The 19,218-nt window shown below is 42.4% G+C and overlaps 1 protein-coding gene across 1 annotated transcript; it reads left to right on the top strand.

Annotated features, from left to right (window-relative positions):
• The first annotated feature begins 862 nt into the window (after positions 1-862).
• Positions 863-5,524, top strand: LOC308332329 (uncharacterized protein). Its single transcript, XM_080788171.1, has 4 exons — positions 863-1,206; positions 1,909-2,820; positions 3,022-3,219; positions 3,771-5,524. The coding sequence occupies exons 2-4, from the start codon at positions 1,915-1,917 to the stop codon at positions 4,482-4,484; spliced, it is 1,818 nt and encodes a 605-aa protein (XP_080644297.1). The 5' UTR covers positions 863-1,206; positions 1,909-1,914; the 3' UTR covers positions 4,485-5,524.
• The last annotated feature ends 13,694 nt before the right edge of the window (positions 5,525-19,218 follow it).

Below are 19,218 nucleotides of genomic sequence, written 5' to 3' on the forward strand. Positions count from 1 at the left end.
AGCCTAGTAGGCTATATGTGACTACAATGTTTGTAACCAAAGACAGGAGTTATAAATTCTATGCTGAAAAGCATTCTCTAGTAATTTTGATCTGGCCGATTCAAAATAGGCTATCGATTATAAACCTAGATTATTTGTATTTATTTTGGCAATTGATGACTTGTGGGACTTTCTTTTATATTTTATTTTATTTATATAGTGCATGCATGCACTTGCACACTACCCTTTTCATCATTCTCCATTCTCTCTCTCTCTCTCTCTCTCTCGGTCTGTCAAGCAGACCTACAAGCTAACAACACGTTGTTGTGAGTTTGTAGGTCTTCTATTTAGTTTTATTTTGTTTACTCCCAGTGCTGGAAAGTAACTAAGTATATTTACAATATACTTATAGTGCAGGGCAGGCCTACAAATTTCAAATTTTCATTTCATTTCAGAGGCAAATATTGTAGCCTACTTTTACTTCACTAGAATTATTTGAAAACTTTAGTTACTTTGTAGATTTTGATTATTACCACTTCTTCAGCCCTATACATTTTGACAATTTGAAAATAGCAAATCTACAAGCTGATTTGTGTACATTTGAAATGTTGAAAAGGGACATTTTGGGCATTTGGTGCTTTATAAGTACATTTTTATGCTGATACTTTTGTACTTTGACCCAAGTAATACATTTTGAATTTCACACTTTTGTTTGTAACAGAGTATACTAATTCTATATCGCAGTATTGATACTTTTACCTAAGTAAAGAAGAAATCAGTGAACCTGCTGAAGAAATTGCGCTACGAGCTGTGATGAATATTGGATATTGACCCACGGGGGCCACCGTACTTGTCAGAACATGCATTTTAGTTTCAGGAAGTGTTGTGTGAAAAAGGCTGGTGATAGCTTTGTTCTCTACGATTATAAAACTGCTCGTTCTTTTTTACTTTACACGTTGAAATCACTAAAGTTATCAAGATCTGTATTGAAGTGCAGAGAAGTCCATAAGAATGACGTGACGTCACGGACGTTTTTTCCTTCCATTTTCATCGTTTCGTGATTCCTTTTGTAGCCACGTTAGCTTTGGGCAGCTAACGCGATGGTAACTTTAGGAAACTAAGTGAGTTCAAGTTTCAACACAACAACATTCTGGTGTCTTTGACCGGGAGCTGTCATTCCGCTGTGGACGTGTCGTGGAGGGATCGTGTTGGTGTCTGTCAACATAGGTGGGTCAACGAGTGCATGCATGGGGCTCAGAATGTAGAGTAGAGCTTCTATAATTTGCTAAACAATCTCACGTTAAGGTTTACTTTTAGCACAATAAATTAAGTATAATCTATTTATTACATGATACATTGATTTAAAATGAATACAGTTATTGTACTAAGACCACTGTTAAATTATATTGCCTGTGTGTTTACACATAGTTGTACTGTATGTCATAGCTCTGTTCCATATAGCCCTTTTGATTGATTGGTTGAAATATTTATTAACAGTTTGCAGAATTACAGTACTTTTCAAGCACAACTTAATACAAAGACTGTTAACTGTGAGTGGACGACCCGATAAAGCATTACACTTGTTTACAAGAGGGTCCACCATGTTCAATTCATAATGCCCTTGAGAGCTATGTATGTCACAGTTGTCACTGCTTGTGGGCTTTACACAGTAGGCTAAATAATTGAATGCAGTGTACAGATGTTAATGAATACAGTACAGTCAGTAGCACAGAATTTTACTGTGTACTCATAGTAAATCTCAGTCTCACTGCAAATAATGCAATAACAACCGTTCAAAAATAATTAAAGTAAAGAAATATATATATAATAATGTATGTATTTAGTAGTAGCCTCTGTAGTAGTTTTAAAGATTTTGTAGTATTCGTAGATTGATAGCTGAAATTGTACTATTATTTCAATTTCACACAGAGGACAATGCCGCGTCACTCGGGCGTTTGGAAGCATTTCACCCCGGCTGTCAAGGATGGGAGGGACACGTTCATGTGCAACTACTGCTTCAAGACTCACGCCAAGAACGCCACCAAGATGCAGATGCACCTGGACAAGTGCAAGGAGTACTGCCTCGCCTCGCAGCAGTCACCGGGCTCAGACCGGAGCTCGTCCGCCTCCATCCCCGTGCCTTCGTCCTCGTACCTGCCCTCGGCGACCCCCGGGGGCCAGTTCCTCATCGACTCGGTGGATCAGGGCAGCCAGACGTACGCCGACGAGTGCCTGGCGAGAGCCGTCTATGCGACGTCCTCGCCCCTCAGTCTCACGGACAACGTTTACTGGAGGCGGTTCTTCGGCGTTCTTCGCCCGGCGTACTGTCCGCCCACCAAGCAGGCGTTGTCCTCTCACCTGCTGGACTGCGAGTTCGACAGAGTACAAAGCCAGGTCACAGAGACCATAGGGAAGGCCGACTGTGTCTCCATTGTTTGCAGCGGCTGGTCTCACGCGCAGGAGACCGGGACCATCAATTACATTGTCTCCACTCCTCTGCCGCTGTTTTACAAATGCACGCAGATAAAGGAGCACGCAAACACGAGCACGGTAATCGCCAAGGAGCTCAAAGACATTATCAGTGAAGTGGGACCGCAGAAGGTTTTCGCTATAGTTACCGACGATGCCCCGGAGATGAAAGCAGCTTGGGCGATAGTGGAGGAAGCGTTCCCGCACATCTCGGCTATAGGATGCACGGCCACCGGCGTGAAAGGCCTCTTCGAGGAGATGGTCTCACAGCCGTCCATGAAAGGCCTCTGCAGGAGGGCAGAGCAGGTGGTGAGCTACGTCAGGGAGAGGAAGACCCTAGCGGAGACCTTAAGTCACTGGCAAACCACAAAGGTACTGATGTGTTTTTTGTTTATGTATTTATTTATTTGTCTTTTAGAAAAGAGAACCCTTGGTACCAGCCTCGCGTAGCGATCACTGTGTGGATATTAGTCTCGCCCCCCCCCCCCTCTCTTTTTCCCTTTAATGGGAACTATGCACAAAACTAATTTCACACACTTTCTTACATGAGATGACTCTGATTCTGATTCAAAGATGAGGAGCAACAACAACGCAGCGGCCAGTGGCACCACGTTGGTAATGAACAGTGGCTCTGACTGGACGGGTGTGGTCAACATGTTCAACAGTCTCCTCAAGGGCCAGAGCACGCTCCAAGAGATGGCCGTCTCTCCCACGCTGGACATCGAGGCGTCCGTCCGGGCCACCCTGCAGGACGCTGCGTTTTGGAAAGGGGTGAGGTGGAAGTACATTTACTTACAGTCAAAGGGGTGAGGTGGAAGTACATTTACTTACAGTCAAAGGGGTGAGGTGGAAGTACATTTACTTACAGTCAAAGGGGTGAGGTGGAAGTACATTTACTTACAGTCAAAGGGGTGAGGTGGAAGTACATTTACTTACAGTCAAAGGGGTGAGGTGGAAGTACATTTACTTACAGTCAAACAGTATTTAAAAACGTTTGGTAATTTTATCGTCTACTCAGGCTTTTTAAATTGCTCTGTTCAGTATTTAGATATTTGATATTCATTTTTTTGCTGCCCTGCCCCCTTCATATACAAATCCATTGTAACTCCAAACTCCATTTTAATCATATTAGATTCATCGAAAACACCCAAACTTTTTTCAGGTGACCGATATTGCCCTCCTAATATGTGAGGGGGCCATGTTTTATCATTTACCGTTTTGATTTATTTGTAATCATTTGTTCAGCAAAATAATGAAGAGAAGCCCGGAGGAGACAAACAATTCTTAAGTAAAAACATTTGAATACTTTTCCCTCCTTACAGGTGAGCAGCAGCAGAAACCTGTTGTACCTGGTGGGGAACTACATCGACTACATGAAGCGGGAGGACGCCGTGCTGTCCAGCGTTGTGGAGATGTTCAGCCAGCTGAGGTACCACATCGGAGCGTCCCTGTCGGGCTCGGTGCTCCACGGCGCCGAACAGAAGGCCATCATGGCGTCCCTGGACCGGTGCCAGGAGTTCTGCGTGCGGCCCGTGCACGCGGCGGCGTACATGCTCGACCCGAAGCACGTCGGACAGCAGACGCTGTCCGGAGAGCAGATCAACAGCGCCTACTACGTGATCTCCAACCTGTCGCACCACCTGAACCTGGACGAGGGCAAGGTGCTGGCCAGTTTCGCCCGGTTCTCAGCCAAGCAGGGCCTGTGGAAGGGCGCGGGGATATGGAGCTCCTGCCAGCACGTGTCGCCCTCCACCTGGTGGAAGGGGCTGTGCTCCTCGGAGCCCCTGTCCGCCGTGGCCTCCGCCATCCTGCAGATCCCGCCGACGACGGGGGCCTGCGAACGCCTCTGGCACCGCCTGGACAGCATAAAGACGCGGACCGGCCTCTCGGCCGACCGGGCGCAGAGGCTGACGGCCCTCCAGGCCAACCTCAAGATCTTGGAGCCGAGTGACTGTGATTTTACACCTCCCATGGACACGGAGGAGGACGTGAAGGGCGTGGATGTGAAAGGTTCCTTTGAATCTGGGACTCAATGATCGTTGCTGGATGGATGGATGGCCAGCCGGTTATGTGGAACTTCTCAAATACACCGTCACTTCAAATTCATGGGTTCCCTAACCTTTTCGGCTCAAGACACAAGACAAAATATGTTAGTATCTCAAAGTCAAAGTCGTACAGTTTTGTCACACACGTTACCGCAGTGAAATTTGTTCTCCGCATTTGACCCATCTCTTGGAGCAGTGAGCCGCAGCCAAGGAGCGGTGAGCTGCAGCCGTGCCACACTCGGGAATCATTTGATTAGTAGATTTGACCCCCAATCCAACCCTTTGATGCTGAGTGCCAAGCAGGGAGGCACTGGGTCCCATTTTTACAGTCTTTGGGAGGTCGGGGGTTCGATCCCCGGCCGGGTCATACCAGTTTCAGGGCGGACACTCTAACCACAAGGCCACTGTCTGGTCCTCCCCTGGGCCCCAAACTTAGTATTTTTAATTAATCACATAATCCCCATTTAAAATTTGTGAAAATAACGGATCTACAAGTTCACGTAATTTCGCTTTGCGACACGTGGTGCTTGTTTTTCACTTTTCAATATTTGAAATGTTTTGTAAAAAAGAGTATTTAAAAATGCCTTTTAAAAAATTGTTTTAGGAAATGTACAAGAAAAACAAACATGATATTTACTCCAAATGCCAAATGAATGAGTCTGAGAGACCGAGAGCGAAAATAAGTCGCGACGTATATATGTGTGGAAAACATTATCGCTGGATCAGTATAAAGACTGTTTAAATACCAGATTTCCTACAAAAGATGAGGAAGCAATGTTGTTCTGCTCTTCTTTAACACATTGCTCACTGTGGATTGTAACATTTAGTATTGTCCTCAGTAAAACATGACACAGTACAGTATGCTTTATAATCAGATTGAAGGTCTACAGAGAATCAGCATAGACTAGCAAGATGTCACGTCTGACGTAGTTACCACATGATAAGTAAATAATCATTTTTTTATAGTGAATAAAATAATCGTTATGTTTATAATAATGGCAGGACAGGCTACAGAGAATATGATGTAGTGGTTTCACATCATAAATAAAAGCCTTTTATACTGAAGAGATTCATGATTTATTATTCATGATTATACTTTTATGCTTTATACTTTCATGCTTTATGCTAATGCGATGCATCACAAAAATGGGACATTCTGCATAGTCAGTCCTTTCTACTTTTGGTACTTTTTCCATGCCAGTACTTTTATGAAGTACATTTTGAATTCTGGACTTTCACTTTACTTACTTATGTAAAACAATTCAATTCATTTTCCACCGCTGCACATTTGGTATCTATTTTAAATGCATCTGTGAAATGTTAATTTCAATTCCCTAGCTAGCTTAACAATGGTTTTTCCTGCAGTCGCAGGTGACGATGGGAAAGAATTTGAACACAGATAATTAACAATATGACACAGGCTGTTTACAATAATGGCACATAAAACATAGCAGAAGTCATGTTTTATGTGTTGCATACTATACAGAACATGCTTAACCCATTTTAGGCGGGAACCCCTTTTGGTGTTTTAAACATTGTTATAATTTAGCTATTGAAAAATAGCAGATCTACAAGCTCATAGCGCGCCACCGAGTGGCGCGCTACGAGCTTGCAGGTCTGCTATTTTTGAAAAATCGTGAATGACGCAAATCTTTGAATATATTCTTTCAGAGCGAACATTTTTAACTCAAATCTTTGCATCTGGAGGGTCCCTGGAACAAACATATTTTCAGATGGGGGTCGGTGGCCAATTTCATATAATTCTGGGGTCCTTGACATGAAATATTGAGCACCACTGATACAGAAACATAAGGTTTAAAACTGTCAGGATTTTGAAGATTTCTTTTTAGATTTCAATGTCAGTCCAAAATGGGTTAAGGGAAACGTTCCAACCACAGCCGTAGTATCACATAATGAGGCACAGATGGCATTGACATGCACAGAAACACCGGCTGTACCGTTCTCTCACCTAGGCACTCGCCTCTGGCTGCCTCCCACGCACACGCACTGTCACACACGCACACGCACTGTCACACACGTGTTGATTTCGGCGACTAAAACGGACGAAATTTTTTCGACTACCTTTTTTCACTGACAAACTAAATAAACTAAGCTATGGTGACTAAAACTAGACTAAAATGTCATTTTTATGCTGCTTTGCATGCTGAAAATGTCAGATCTAGAAACGTATTCTCGACAAAATCAACTGTAAATTTAGTCACCTAAAATCTTATACTTAGTCGACCACAACTAGACTAAAAGTAAAACATTTCAGATTATTAAAATATGACTTAAAACTAAATCAAAAAGTTGCTGTCAAAATCAACACTGCCTTAGTCCTGTCTGTCTCCCGGTGGTTTGGTGCATGGCTGCCTAGGGGAGAGAGATCGGACTCGTAAATTCTAGTGTTATTAATCTTATTGGGAACTGTGAAGACTCTGGGGGTGTCCCTGTCTCAAAGGCAACAGTCCTGTAGTAAATATCACAATGAATCACTGCTCCCTACTCTACTCCACATCACTGTAAAGCTGTCTCTGGGACTGCTTACATACAGTATGTCTCATTCATTCATTCTCGCTCTTGCATTCGCACGTCATCTCTGCTGATTGCTATCTACTGTAGGTAACTGCGGGTAGTGATCAAAATGACATTCCAGGCGAGGCTGGTACTTGAATGTTGTGGAGGCGCTTTGGTTTGTTTTTAAAGTTTTAAACCTGCAACTATCAATTATTTATTTTACTATGCTATTGCTTAGTTTTTTGTAAAAAAAATTGTATCGATTATAATTATTACTAATACTTTTGACACACAAAAGTCCACAAATCTAATTATGGACTGATTGGACTATCCCAAGGGGGATAGTCAAGTTTAACTGTTGCAGCCCTAGTTTTCGTAGGTTCGTCATACTAAACGGCAATACTGGGCTGTAGGAGAGGCATTCAAGAATTGGTAAAACTGTAATTTCATTGACATCTATAAAGTGTCTGATTGCTGTTTAATCAGTGGGTCGCGTTGGTTATCGAATCCAAAATCTCAGTCATCACACAGGAATGTCCCTCTTCCTGTTGCGGGGTGGAGGTGGACCACAAATTTCTTGAATGTTGAATTTATTCGGTATCAACTTGATTTTTCAAGCCTCTCCTGCCTTCTCTGAAAACACAGAATCAAAGAATCCAATGTTTTGCTCCTGGAACTATACCTGCCTAGTATTGTTATTGAGATGGTGCCTTGAGAAGTAACTGGCTGCAGACAAATTGCTATAGAAAATGAGAGAAAGTTAAGTGTTATAACTAATGTCTCATTATTTTTTTAGTTCACACCAAACTGTGCAGTAATCTAAGGTTTCATTCATTAATTTGTTTCCAAATGGAAATATGTGCTATCACTATAGTATAAAAAAGCACAACAAAATAAATTAAACAAATAGGGTAATATAAACACAAATGTGCCTTCCATGATGAAGAGCTTTGATAACATGCTAACAATATGAAATCATGAAACGGTAATGCTTGGTTGTATAGCCTAGGCCCTAGGCCATGTTTTAAAATGTATACTATTTTAATGTATTTAAAAAATATTGAAATATTTATTTTTTAATGTCGGGAAAGAAGATGGAATTTTTACTGGAGTCATGACCCATTTAAATGGGTCCGTGACCCGACTGTTTTGGGAAACAGTGGATTAGAATATGATATACACAGCATGGGGCATGTCAGGACGGTGCAGAATATACACTAGCCTATTCAACCTTTTCTTCCGCCCTGTTCTGAGCAGCATGTACTTGTTCCTTCCATCTACCTTGCGCCGGTCTCTTGAGAGAATGTGACCTCTTTCTACTTTGACCTGGCAGTATTGTTGTCTATGCCTGAACATCTGACACCTGATATATACTTGGTGGGGTGGTGTTGTGTCGTGCACTGACAATAGCCAATATACTAGCTCACAGTGTGACATGTTGTGAGCCTGTACAATAGATATTTATGGTGCATGACACCAGTGTTTATAAATCAGACAGGAGAGAAGGGTCAGGGAGTCCTTGCCATCTGTTTGTCCTCACTGCGTCACACACACAACACATTAAAAACATGCACACATATACACACATACAGTATGTGTGTATATGTGTGCATGTTTTTTTACACACATACACTGCATGAGTTAAAGACAAAGTCAACAGCTACTGTATTTCGTCAGAATCGTCACTGATACCAATGTGAAAGATTCAACAGGCAATAGTAAAACCGAGTGTTATAAACAAGCACGTAAGGCACTGTAACTTGTCCTACAGCATGTCTCTGTCTAAGCAAGGAGGGAAATTTGACGGTGCTGCATTCCAACTCTTGCACACTCCTCCAGCGAGGGAATGGTCGACTCTCACCGGCATTGAAGCCAGATGTTATACACACCACACGCCGGTCTCAGAAGGTGGTCTGGCAGTCATAGGCCGCAATGGAGAACATTCCACCTCTCTGTGGAGAAGGCGTGATTAGGATGCTGATTACGCTGTGCGCTGAATCCTATGTTAAACTTTCCAAGTTCCAAGTTGCCTAAAAGTCTCTGGACGGTAATTATGACAACCTGTTTTGGATGTCTGTTAACTCTGTACACATTAAGGGATAGTGGATGTTCTCTGAGGTCTGTATTGAAAGCCACACTGGGGTATAAGTATAGTATTATGGCTTAGTAATTTGTGTAAGATGAGGTCTGGTGTAATAATTACCTTGTGATCTAATCAGATGGGTCCACAATATATATGAATGTATAAACAGCTGGCACCAATCCTACTGTAACTCGCATTGGAAGCATGCTTTACCTACGGAATGGTCTTGTCCATTAACAGTACGTTGTTTAATCAGAGTGTGTTGTACGTGCGTGTGTGTGAAGGGGGGGGGGGATCTACACTAACAACATCTAATACCGAATATTGAGGAACAACAACAACTTCTCTTTCGCCTGAATCAAATGTGCTTAGAATTTGAGATGCACGATACAATCGGTAGCGTATTGGAATTGGCCAAATCAGCCATAAAAATACCATATCGGATCGGTCTTTCACTGCTATTGATGAAGCAAAAATAATGTAACCGTCAATTTGTGTACTCGTCTCATTCAGTAGTGAAAACGAGTATTGATTGACTACATTATTAACAGGCTTTGGGCCAAGCCCCTATAGGGCCTAGGCTTGTTTCCATTGTGGTCAGAACCGGTATCGGCAGATATGACTCTGCAAATAATCGGAGATCGGATATCATGCATAATTTCATAATCATGCACCTTTACTTATAGAATCCGACTATGACAGACACCACATTGCCTTGAGGCTAGAGGAGATTAGCGTCACTACTAGACAGGGATGAGGTGCATAAGCAGTAATATGATCATTATGCAATGAAGGATTAGGCCAAAAGTGCACAAATGTATGAATCTTAATACTCACAGTTTGCTTCAGGCCGGACTGTGGTTGGGTATACAGCCATATTACAAATACAAATGGACTCCTACAGTACCATCCATCCACTAGAAGTGTCTACTGCATCAGTAGTAGGTTTTTTTTTCCGGAATGGCTGTCATTAATGTAGTGGAGTAGAAGTAAAAAGCACTCAAAATTGGAAACTCCAGCAAGTACCTCAAAAGTGTACTTGAATACGTCTTTTTTTGTACAAAATATGTCTGATTTCTTTTGTATTATTTACGATAGTACTACTAGACCCCAAGAAATTACATCTGGCCACAAAAGATCACATGATCTACTGAATGTGAAGGTAGCTTACTGGGGGGGGAAGCCACAGTGTCATAGGCTCAATATGGGGAGGGCGTAGTGACGTGTTCGGCAGGATTTTGGCTTATTTGGGAGCCATCTTCCTGCCTACATGTACTGTAGGCTAGTAGGATGCTAGGCTACTTGGCTGCCAGTCTGTAGTTGGTAAATTTGCTTGTCAGTGACGCTGGTGTGTACACTGTCACTGCACTACACCATCTCCCATCTCTCCTATCTTTGACTTGTCACAACTCTTCTACTCTATGGCTCTGGATCGATGGTGGTATTATTATTATTATTTTTCGCCGCCTCCCCTCCCCTCACGTCAAAACAGTTCTCAATGTTTACATCTTACTTGACGAGAAGATGTGGACATCTTGGGGGGGACACCACGAGAGTGACAAGTGATTACTCAGTCAAACGTGTTCTTTCCGCAGTAAATAAATAATCTGTCTGTGTACGATCTGACCATTACACTGTCATGCTCGTTTGAGGACAGGTAGAGTGTGTGGGGAATGTTGCTGAAGGTTGTTATTTTGTCAGCTGACACCCAAATCAAAGAAACCATACAGCGTGTATTTAATTATTTGATATCTCCGACAGTCAACACACTGCAAGGGTACAATCTACAATGGAAGCATATAGTAATTCTGGCGGCCCGCGGTGGAATGGACAAGTTAGGGTATCAAGTTTATGTTATTTTGTCATCTGACATATTGAATGTGTTTATTTGTGTTTATTTAATTATGTAATATTTACGATGGTATATGTCTCCATAGTGATGCTGGAAAATGTAGCCTAACAGCCTACTACAGTACTGTAACATACTAGCCTACTGGAAGGCAGGAAAATGGCAACCAGAATAACCCATTCTGAGCGAAACTCCTTCCTACGCTCAGGCCCTATATATCAGTTTGTCACATTCAGTAGATCCCATGACAAAAACAACAGATGGCCTGTGCCAAGGAGACTGAAACTAGTATTGGAGATGAAATGGGGAGCGGGTGCGAGACTGCGAGTGAGTGTGGGGTTGCTTGGATTGCAGATATGTAAAGTGGCGAGGAGGAGTATGTGGCTGTCCTCCCTGGCATGTCCTATTCCTGCTGCTCTCAGCACCTCGTAATGCTTTTATAATTACATTCCTGCCCGGCTGAAACGCAATTAGTTGATCACAGCAATTTTTCCCTTTCTCTTTCTCTATCACCATGCATACAGTTACAGTACATCCACTATAAACCTGTGTAGCAATCATAGGCAGGCTAACCCAGTATTTACCCTCTGCGGCAAGTGGGAAGTCTGTGATATTAGGCTACCCACACACAAGTAGGTGATTATTGTGATTATATGCACTTATGTATTTATGGAGATTATAGTCACTGTAGTTAGTGTGAAGGTTGAAAACCGTTGTCTTGTGAAAAAGCCCCGCTTTATTATGAGTTCTGACTGAGTACTGCAGTCCTGTTACGTAATAAATCGGCTACAGTGCCTACTGTAGTGTACACACAGTACAGTATATTTATGTGTTTGTGTTTCCGTGTGTGTGTCGGGTGGGGAGGGAGGGGAGGGGGGGGGGGTGCATTCCTTTCGCTGTGTACCTGTCTGGATTCAAGCTAAAAAGCGGTTGTGTCTGGTGTGTGTGTGGTGTGTGTCATAGAGCTGCCTGAATCCAACAGCTCATTTTGATCCGGCCCAGAGTCCCACACTGACTCCTCCAGTTGAGAGCCTGTGGCCTCATCTAGGGGATGAAAACTGGCACACACAACAATCTGCAATGTCTCTCAATCATGGCTGATAGCATTTGCGCAACATCAGGAGGCCCGATCTCTCTCATCCATTGAAATGTACTTCTTATTTTTATTTCTTCGTGGTGGGTGGGGTTCTTTTCATGATGGCTTGTAACAATGCAGGGCAGGCTCCAAGGGAACACAAGCCTGTTAAAGCCTGTGATTGATCCCAAAATCTGCTGCTCAATTTCCGTTGTATCCACCACCCAGACATGTCATATTGCTGAGAGCTCTTTTCCCCAGTGGGGGGGGGGGGGGGAGTGTGTGTGTGTGTGTGTGTGTGTGTGTGTGTGTGCACACACACACTATCATTAGTGCCATCATTCATCTCTCTCTCCCTCTTCCCACTCAAACTCTCTCTCTCCCTTTTACACGCTTTTGTACTTCCCAGTGTAGAGGAATGCAAAGGACTCTAATCGATAGCCAGGGGTTACTCCCTCACTCTCTCCCAATCCCTGCATCTCTCTTGTCTCTTGTGCAGATCAGGGGTCAGGCTCATAGGAGCCGAACGGTTCTTTTTGTTTCTGTCCGGGAGACGCGGCAAACGAGACGAGGGGAGCCAGACCATTGCTGTGCTTGGAACGTGCTGTCGGTCTCACCGACCAGTAAGAAACGTCGCCGGTGCCAAGTACGCAGTCCTAACTGCTACCAGATGTGCAATTATAACCACTCACAACCACCAAGGCGCTTTTAGTGGGCAAAGACAAGAGGGAGATAAATTACTTGGCAAAATAATGAGCATTCTGTAGAAATATTTATCTGCTTCAGTTTTTAAACTCCTTTTTTTAAATGTGGGCATTTCTTTATTGTTTTTAAGCCACGGATTGTGTGCTTTGAGCCACCAAAACCGCTACAAAAGTTAAAGAGTGTTTTATGAGCTAATTATAGTCCTAACACACACGCTTGCTTGCATGCATGCATGCATGCACGCACGCGCGCACACACACACACACACACTCTGATTCAGAGAAGGCGTATAGACTTTCATCCACCTCATGACTGGGGCCTGAGTGAATCGGCCCAGATACTTCCAAGAAAGTGAAAATAGGTCTTACCTAAATGCAAGTCTTTTATTTGCCTTCTTTCTGAGGATATAATGTTCATTCAAGCTGACGTATAGTTCCTCGAGCCTTGCCAGAAAGTACAAGACTTGTCCAAATGGTTTAACATTCATTTATTCAAGGGATTTAGTGCTGCTTGTGGGGTGTTAAAGAGCAAGAATGAGAGGCGGAAAGAGAACGTGAGATGAAAGAGAGAATGGAGAAAGCAACTGAATAATAATGATTGTGCACATTAGTATACAGTCAAATCCCCACTGTTCATTTATCCATTTGTATCTCAGCAAGGCAAACAAATGTTTACACTTGTACACTCACTTAAATTAGCATTAATTTAATTTACGGTGTATAAGACTCAAAGGTGATGCAGTGTCTGCATTTATTACAGACTGTCCCACGTGACATCTACTGTAAGAAGGCATCTGTTTCGCTTCAAGTTTTGGGAACCACTGCACCCCTCTCTTTTTCCCTACTCTATCTCATCCCCCAAAATGTTTAGCTTCAACCCCTGGGAGCCTTTTGATCATAGGAATGGAATGTCAGAGGTGCTGATGGATTTACGATGATCATACTTTGCCCCCACCCAGAATGAGCGAGTGCAAGGTAATTGTGTCTGGGCCTGCGCACGATTCCTCTGTCACCTCATGCACTATTGCTCTGAATGTGTGCGCTACCTCAGGCACTGGTCAATTTACCTCCACCGGAATAATGACTTGAGGACACGCCAGCATTAACAGAGCTTACACATGCACCCTCCTTGGAGAATAATCCTGATTGTAATGAGAGGGCTTTTTTGACAGTGAGCAGTGATGGAAGTAGTACTGTGATTTTTTTTTACTTAACCACTCAAACCCATACATCATTGACCGGCATCCCCCAGGGCTCTATACTAGGTAGTATACGCTCCTTTTATTTACAGTATACCAAATGTGAAAACGTAATTACATGCATAAAGACTCGTGCATTTCACAATCATGGTACTGGATTTGAATTAGTAACGCGTTGATGTATTCATCACTTTAATGTTGCGGCTGGTAAAGGTGGGGCTGATTTTAATTACTTTTATTTGACTGCTGGGTAGATTTACCAAAACTGCTAAATAAATATTCTCTAAAGTTTAAAGAGTGGAAATGCTTAAGAAAGTTACCTCGACATTGCTGTACTATTAGCCTATATACTTGAGTACATACTTACTTTGTACCACTAACAGTGAGTCATGATGAAGTGAACTGTGTGTTCATTATTGTAGTGAGGATTCCGCCTCCAGCTGCGTCTAGTGAAATAGAGGCTGAACTTTGTGTTTATTTTAATGAAACATAATTTCACCTACAATCAATAATTATGTATATACTGTATATATATATATATATAAAAATATATCCTGCGAGAAAAGATTTGACTTGAAAAGATTTGACTTACAGCAACATACTGTCCGCTGGCCACAGAGAGAAGCACGTGCAGGCAAACATCCAGCTACAAAAAAAAAGAAGGCCATGCAAGCAAATAAAAAAGCTGACTTGGCCCCGAACATGGTTGTTTCGCAGGTGTATGACAGTGTGTATATATGTGGTGGACATGGTGTTATTACAGGTGTGTAACCGCATGTTGATGTAGTCTCCCTTTGCTGCTGACAAGGTTGTTATATCGTTCCTTCTCTGGTGGTGACCCCAAAGGGCTGGAACGAAACACACTGGAAGCACTCATTCACTGTGATTCCTTCCATGACATGGTGGCAAACTGGGAAGAACAGCAGATTTAGGATGGGGTTTTTTGCCTTTGAGATTATATAGCGACACAAAGTCTGCTTTGGGAGCTACTGTAGCCTATTAAATCATTGCTGTGACTGTATGTAATAAATATGAATGTGTGCTGGACACACAGAGTTATAAATAATAAAGACAGGGGTGCAGTACTTAGTTTAGACAGTACTTGGTTTAGACTAGTCATTGGTTAGACCAGTCATTAGTCCTACAACTACAACCTATCTCAAACCAACCTAACCTTAACCCATGTCTAACCAATGACTAGTCTAAACTAAGTATGCATGTTGGAAAAGTGGTGGGTTCCGCCCATTTTGGACCTTATATGAACGCCCCGGGCCGAAAGCATGAACGAGCACCGTGCGCGTGTGCGTGTGAGTCATGAACGAACATCGCCACTGTTGAGTATTGGCTTGCACGTTCATGTTTTAGGCCCAGTGCCGCTCGAGCTGCAGCACCTACGATCGGCCAGCATGTCCATTTAGCTTCAATGCTTCCTCTCTGTGTCCGGGGCTTGCTTGGACAGCTACGGGGTGGGGCAGGAAGAGCACAATTCAGGAAGTCAGTTTTCACAAGCCCCTTTTTCTTCTGTCCTCAGAGGGGAAGTCATAGGAAGTGTCAACATAGAGAACTCCCCTTGTTGGAAGTACTTAATGTCTTCCTTTGGGCCCTTGTGACTGCTGGCGTACTACATGTGATGTTGAAACTAGCAACTAGTGGCCAATGTTAGTTTGTTATTTATTATGTAGCCCGATAGTGTCTATATAGTATTTATGTCTTCACAGGCCAAGTCTTTGCAGTTTTGATCTCCACAGTGTTAATTAACATCACAAAACGTGTAATTGGGTTCAGAGACGTTAAATATGGACTCAAAATCTGACAGTGCTCTCATTAGTGGAAAGAACTATATGTGAAACACTGAGCAGAGCATGTGCGTGCATGCGTGTGTGCACGCACGTCTGTGTGATTGTGGTAATGTTAATTGGAGCGGGTGTGGGGAAAATGGAAAAAGAATGGAAAAATTAATGAATTACTGAAACAACAACCATTTTGCCAGTACACATCTGCTGCTCAGTATTCGTGGAAGGACAGAGTGGAAGGTTGTTTCTGTCCACTGACTGTGGTTATACTGATGCAGTTCCACATGAATGAGAACATAACTCAGAGAGTTTACATTGCACACTCAAAAGTAACTTTTCCATCTAAATCCAATATTGATGCTCTCCCTATGGTTATCGTTCATGTTTTTGGAGAGCAATGTGCCATCTAGCCATCTGCACAGTATGTGTTTGTAAGTGTGTATCTACAGATGTCTGTCCCCTTCGAATAACACCAATCACAGCTCATGTTGCTGTATACGTGCATGACCTAAAAAAACTGAATCACCTTTGGCCACAGAAGACTGAAATGCTTCCTCAAATAAACAAACTTGAGTCATAGTTGAAAGTGCAATGCATAATAAACCTGGCGAATGTTTTAGTAGAGTAGTTACCAGAATTGTTCTTGTGAAGCACTTTTGTTCATATCGATGAAGAATTTCTAAAGAACGCTATATCCCTTTGGCCAAACGAGGTGCAGACCATCACCTCAATGCATTCTCACTCACTGTGAGGTATCTTTCATGTCCAATGCTGACACAACCCTTTTTGTGTTCCATGTTGATGACGATGGAGCATAACTGATTAGCACCCTGTCTGTATGAAAATCAAATCACCAATTACCTTTGATTGTTGTAAATGTTTTCTCAATCACATGTCATCAGTCACGTCACGAACTCTCATCGCCAGTCACCTGACAGTGTCTTTGGTGAAAGAATGAAGCTAAAGCGCTTTGCAGTGCATTCAAAAGTCTGACCAAGTCGCTGTATGTGATGACCAAGACATATACACACACGCAGGCAGCAAATGTGGCTTTGCCACTGAACACTGCATTTGTGGCTTTGTTAAAAAACTGCACACATGGTAAATAATTGATAGCTAAACATTTATTAGGAAGGCTACACTGTCCTTTCCCCCCTTTCATCTACAGTATAGGCTATGTGGGTTAGAACTTATATCCTTAGCAGTGCCTTGGTGACTGAATAAGTTACAGCAGTGCATTGTCCTTTTAATATTGTTTATTAAAAGGATCCCCATTAGTTTAAACTTATGCCTACCTGCATGTCTCTTTACAGCATAATGGCATTTCTTTAAAGAATGTTGGTTAACCACTTCTTCAAACCTAAATACTTTGTTGACTGGAGTCCCCCAGAGCCAGAGGTCTATATTATTATACCAAATCTCTCAGCTGATGTACAAGCTACAAACTGCTATTTTCTCAGAATGGTCACCTATTTTTGCCGAATGTTTGCCTATTTTTGCTGGCTGTACATGCCAAGAATAGGCACGCTAGAGTTCAGGTATTTAAAACATATAGAGTATATAGAGTTTTCTGCATGCTTAGAAGCGACTATAAAGAATGGCAGTGCATCAAATTAAAGCTGCCTTTGTGGAATAAAAGAAGAAGATAAGCCTCCATTGGGTTAGGCAGAGGACCTGCTGGCCTGCCCCATCTGTCTCTGGGCAGATGTGGTCTGCCATGGCATCTGTGGCATTTGCCGACTGTCATCCGTCCAGAAGTCTCAGTTCTGGAGGAAATTAATCCAAGCAGCCTGACACGTCTCTGAAATTGATTATTCTCAGGAGTTATGGGTTTATTTATGGCATCACGACACACCAGTGTTTGAAGAGGACGACTGCCCTTAGAATGTGACGGAAACCACCTTTTTTTTTGTACCAGCCGGACTGAACATTGGCTTTTTAATTAAAAACTGAAGGTTATTGAATTTTAAGTACTGGAATGTATAGAAGATATTTGGAGAATTGGAAACCGAACAGTGCACCTACCTACTGTAGATAATTAACTATGAGAGGACCATGAAATGTGAACGCTGCAGTCATAAATAATGACTTTTATGCGTCATGAAACTTCCATGATGGTTCCCATACTCCGATAACGGCCTGTAGTGTCTGTGTCACTGCTGGCTTAGAATCTATTTTTGTCGAGGCACGTTACCGGAAATAATGATGCATCATTTCTGACACAAAAAGCCACGTGTTTGGTGAAGTGTTAAAAAGTGTGAATCGCATGGTTTTATGTTGCTTCTCTTACTCGCTGCCAAGCTGTCAGGAAGACAACAATCTGTGAATTGAAAGCGTGTCGAAATTAATCTTCAAACCTGGTTGGGGAGGGGGGGGGACGGGACGACGACGACAAATTAAACTCTGTATAGGCAACAACTCAAGGCTGAACAGCTGTTTTCCTCAGTCGGTAATTACAGCACATCAAAGTGATGCATTGGCATGCAGATAAGATGGAATTTTCTTCTTTCATCTAATTCCAATCTTCCTGTTTTGGAAACTTTGAATAAATTGTGTTTTTACAAAACCTTAGTTACGACGTAAACTCCTTTATGGTGGAAGTTTCAGTTGCACCTGTGACCTGTTTCGTTACACTGCTCTTAAAATCTTTTAGGACTTTTAGGATCAAATAATAAGTTAATAACCAGTAGTGGAAAAAGTACTCAAATACTTTACTTAAAATTAGCTATCAATTCTGCAATATAGAAATACTGTTACAAGTAAAAGTCTGGAATTCTACTTGAGTAAAAGTACAAAAGTATTATATAAAAATGCAATTAAAGTACCAAAAGTAAAAGTACTCATTATGCAGAATGTCTAATGTAGTGGAGCAGAAGTAAAAGTACTGATCATTTGAAATACTCCAGTAAAGTAAAAGTACATCAAGTACAATACATATTCAGTGATTTCACCTCCCAACTATAGAGTGTGCTGACCATATAAGGAGTTCCTCCCTGTCCCCAGTGAGCCCCTGGGGTAAAAAAACCTGTAGGTTTCGTTTTTGGCTAGGTGGCCATGTCTTCATCCAATCAGGATGAGAGGGGCCTTCCGCCAATCATGATCGAGCAGAGGCGGGCCTTGGTGTGCGTGCTGTTGGCCTGTTGCACTTCCCCCCCCACTGTAGAGCTTGTGCTTTTGATTGATTGATTGAAATATTTATTAACAGTTTGCAGAATTACAGTACATTTCAAGCACAAACTCAATACAAAGACTGTTAACTGTGAGTGGACGACCCAATTAAGCATTACACTTGTTTACAAGAGGGTCCACCATGTTCAATTCATCAAAACATTTAGAGACGTACAAATAGACACTTCTATATAGTCAAAGAACAGAACAGGAATTCATCATAAAATGCACATCTTGTTACCGGGGCCGGGCGGACCGGGGGGGGTTTTCCAAATCATCCAAATCACTGAATGCTCCTTTAAGTAAATGTACTTAGTTACTACGATTATAGGTGCAC

This window comes from Protomyctophum bolini (genome assembly GCF_963924005.1).
Source record: "Protomyctophum bolini genome assembly, chromosome: 17".
Taxonomy (NCBI): Eukaryota; Metazoa; Chordata; class Actinopteri; order Myctophiformes; family Myctophidae; genus Protomyctophum; species Protomyctophum bolini.

What these genes read in the sequence shown, in the direction of transcription:
- LOC308332329 (XM_080788171.1), top strand. Translation starts at nt 1,915, where the DNA reads ATGCCGCGTCACTCGGGCGTTTGGAAGCATTTCACCCCGGCTGTCAAG. An exon ending in GTCACTGGCAAACCACAAAG is followed by an intron (nt 2,821 to 3,021) that starts GTACTGATGTGT and finishes TCTGATTCAAAG; the next exon opens with ATGAGGAGCAACAACAACGC. An exon ending in ACGCTGCGTTTTGGAAAGGG is followed by an intron (nt 3,220 to 3,770) that starts GTGAGGTGGAAG and finishes CCCTCCTTACAG; the next exon opens with GTGAGCAGCAGCAGAAACCT.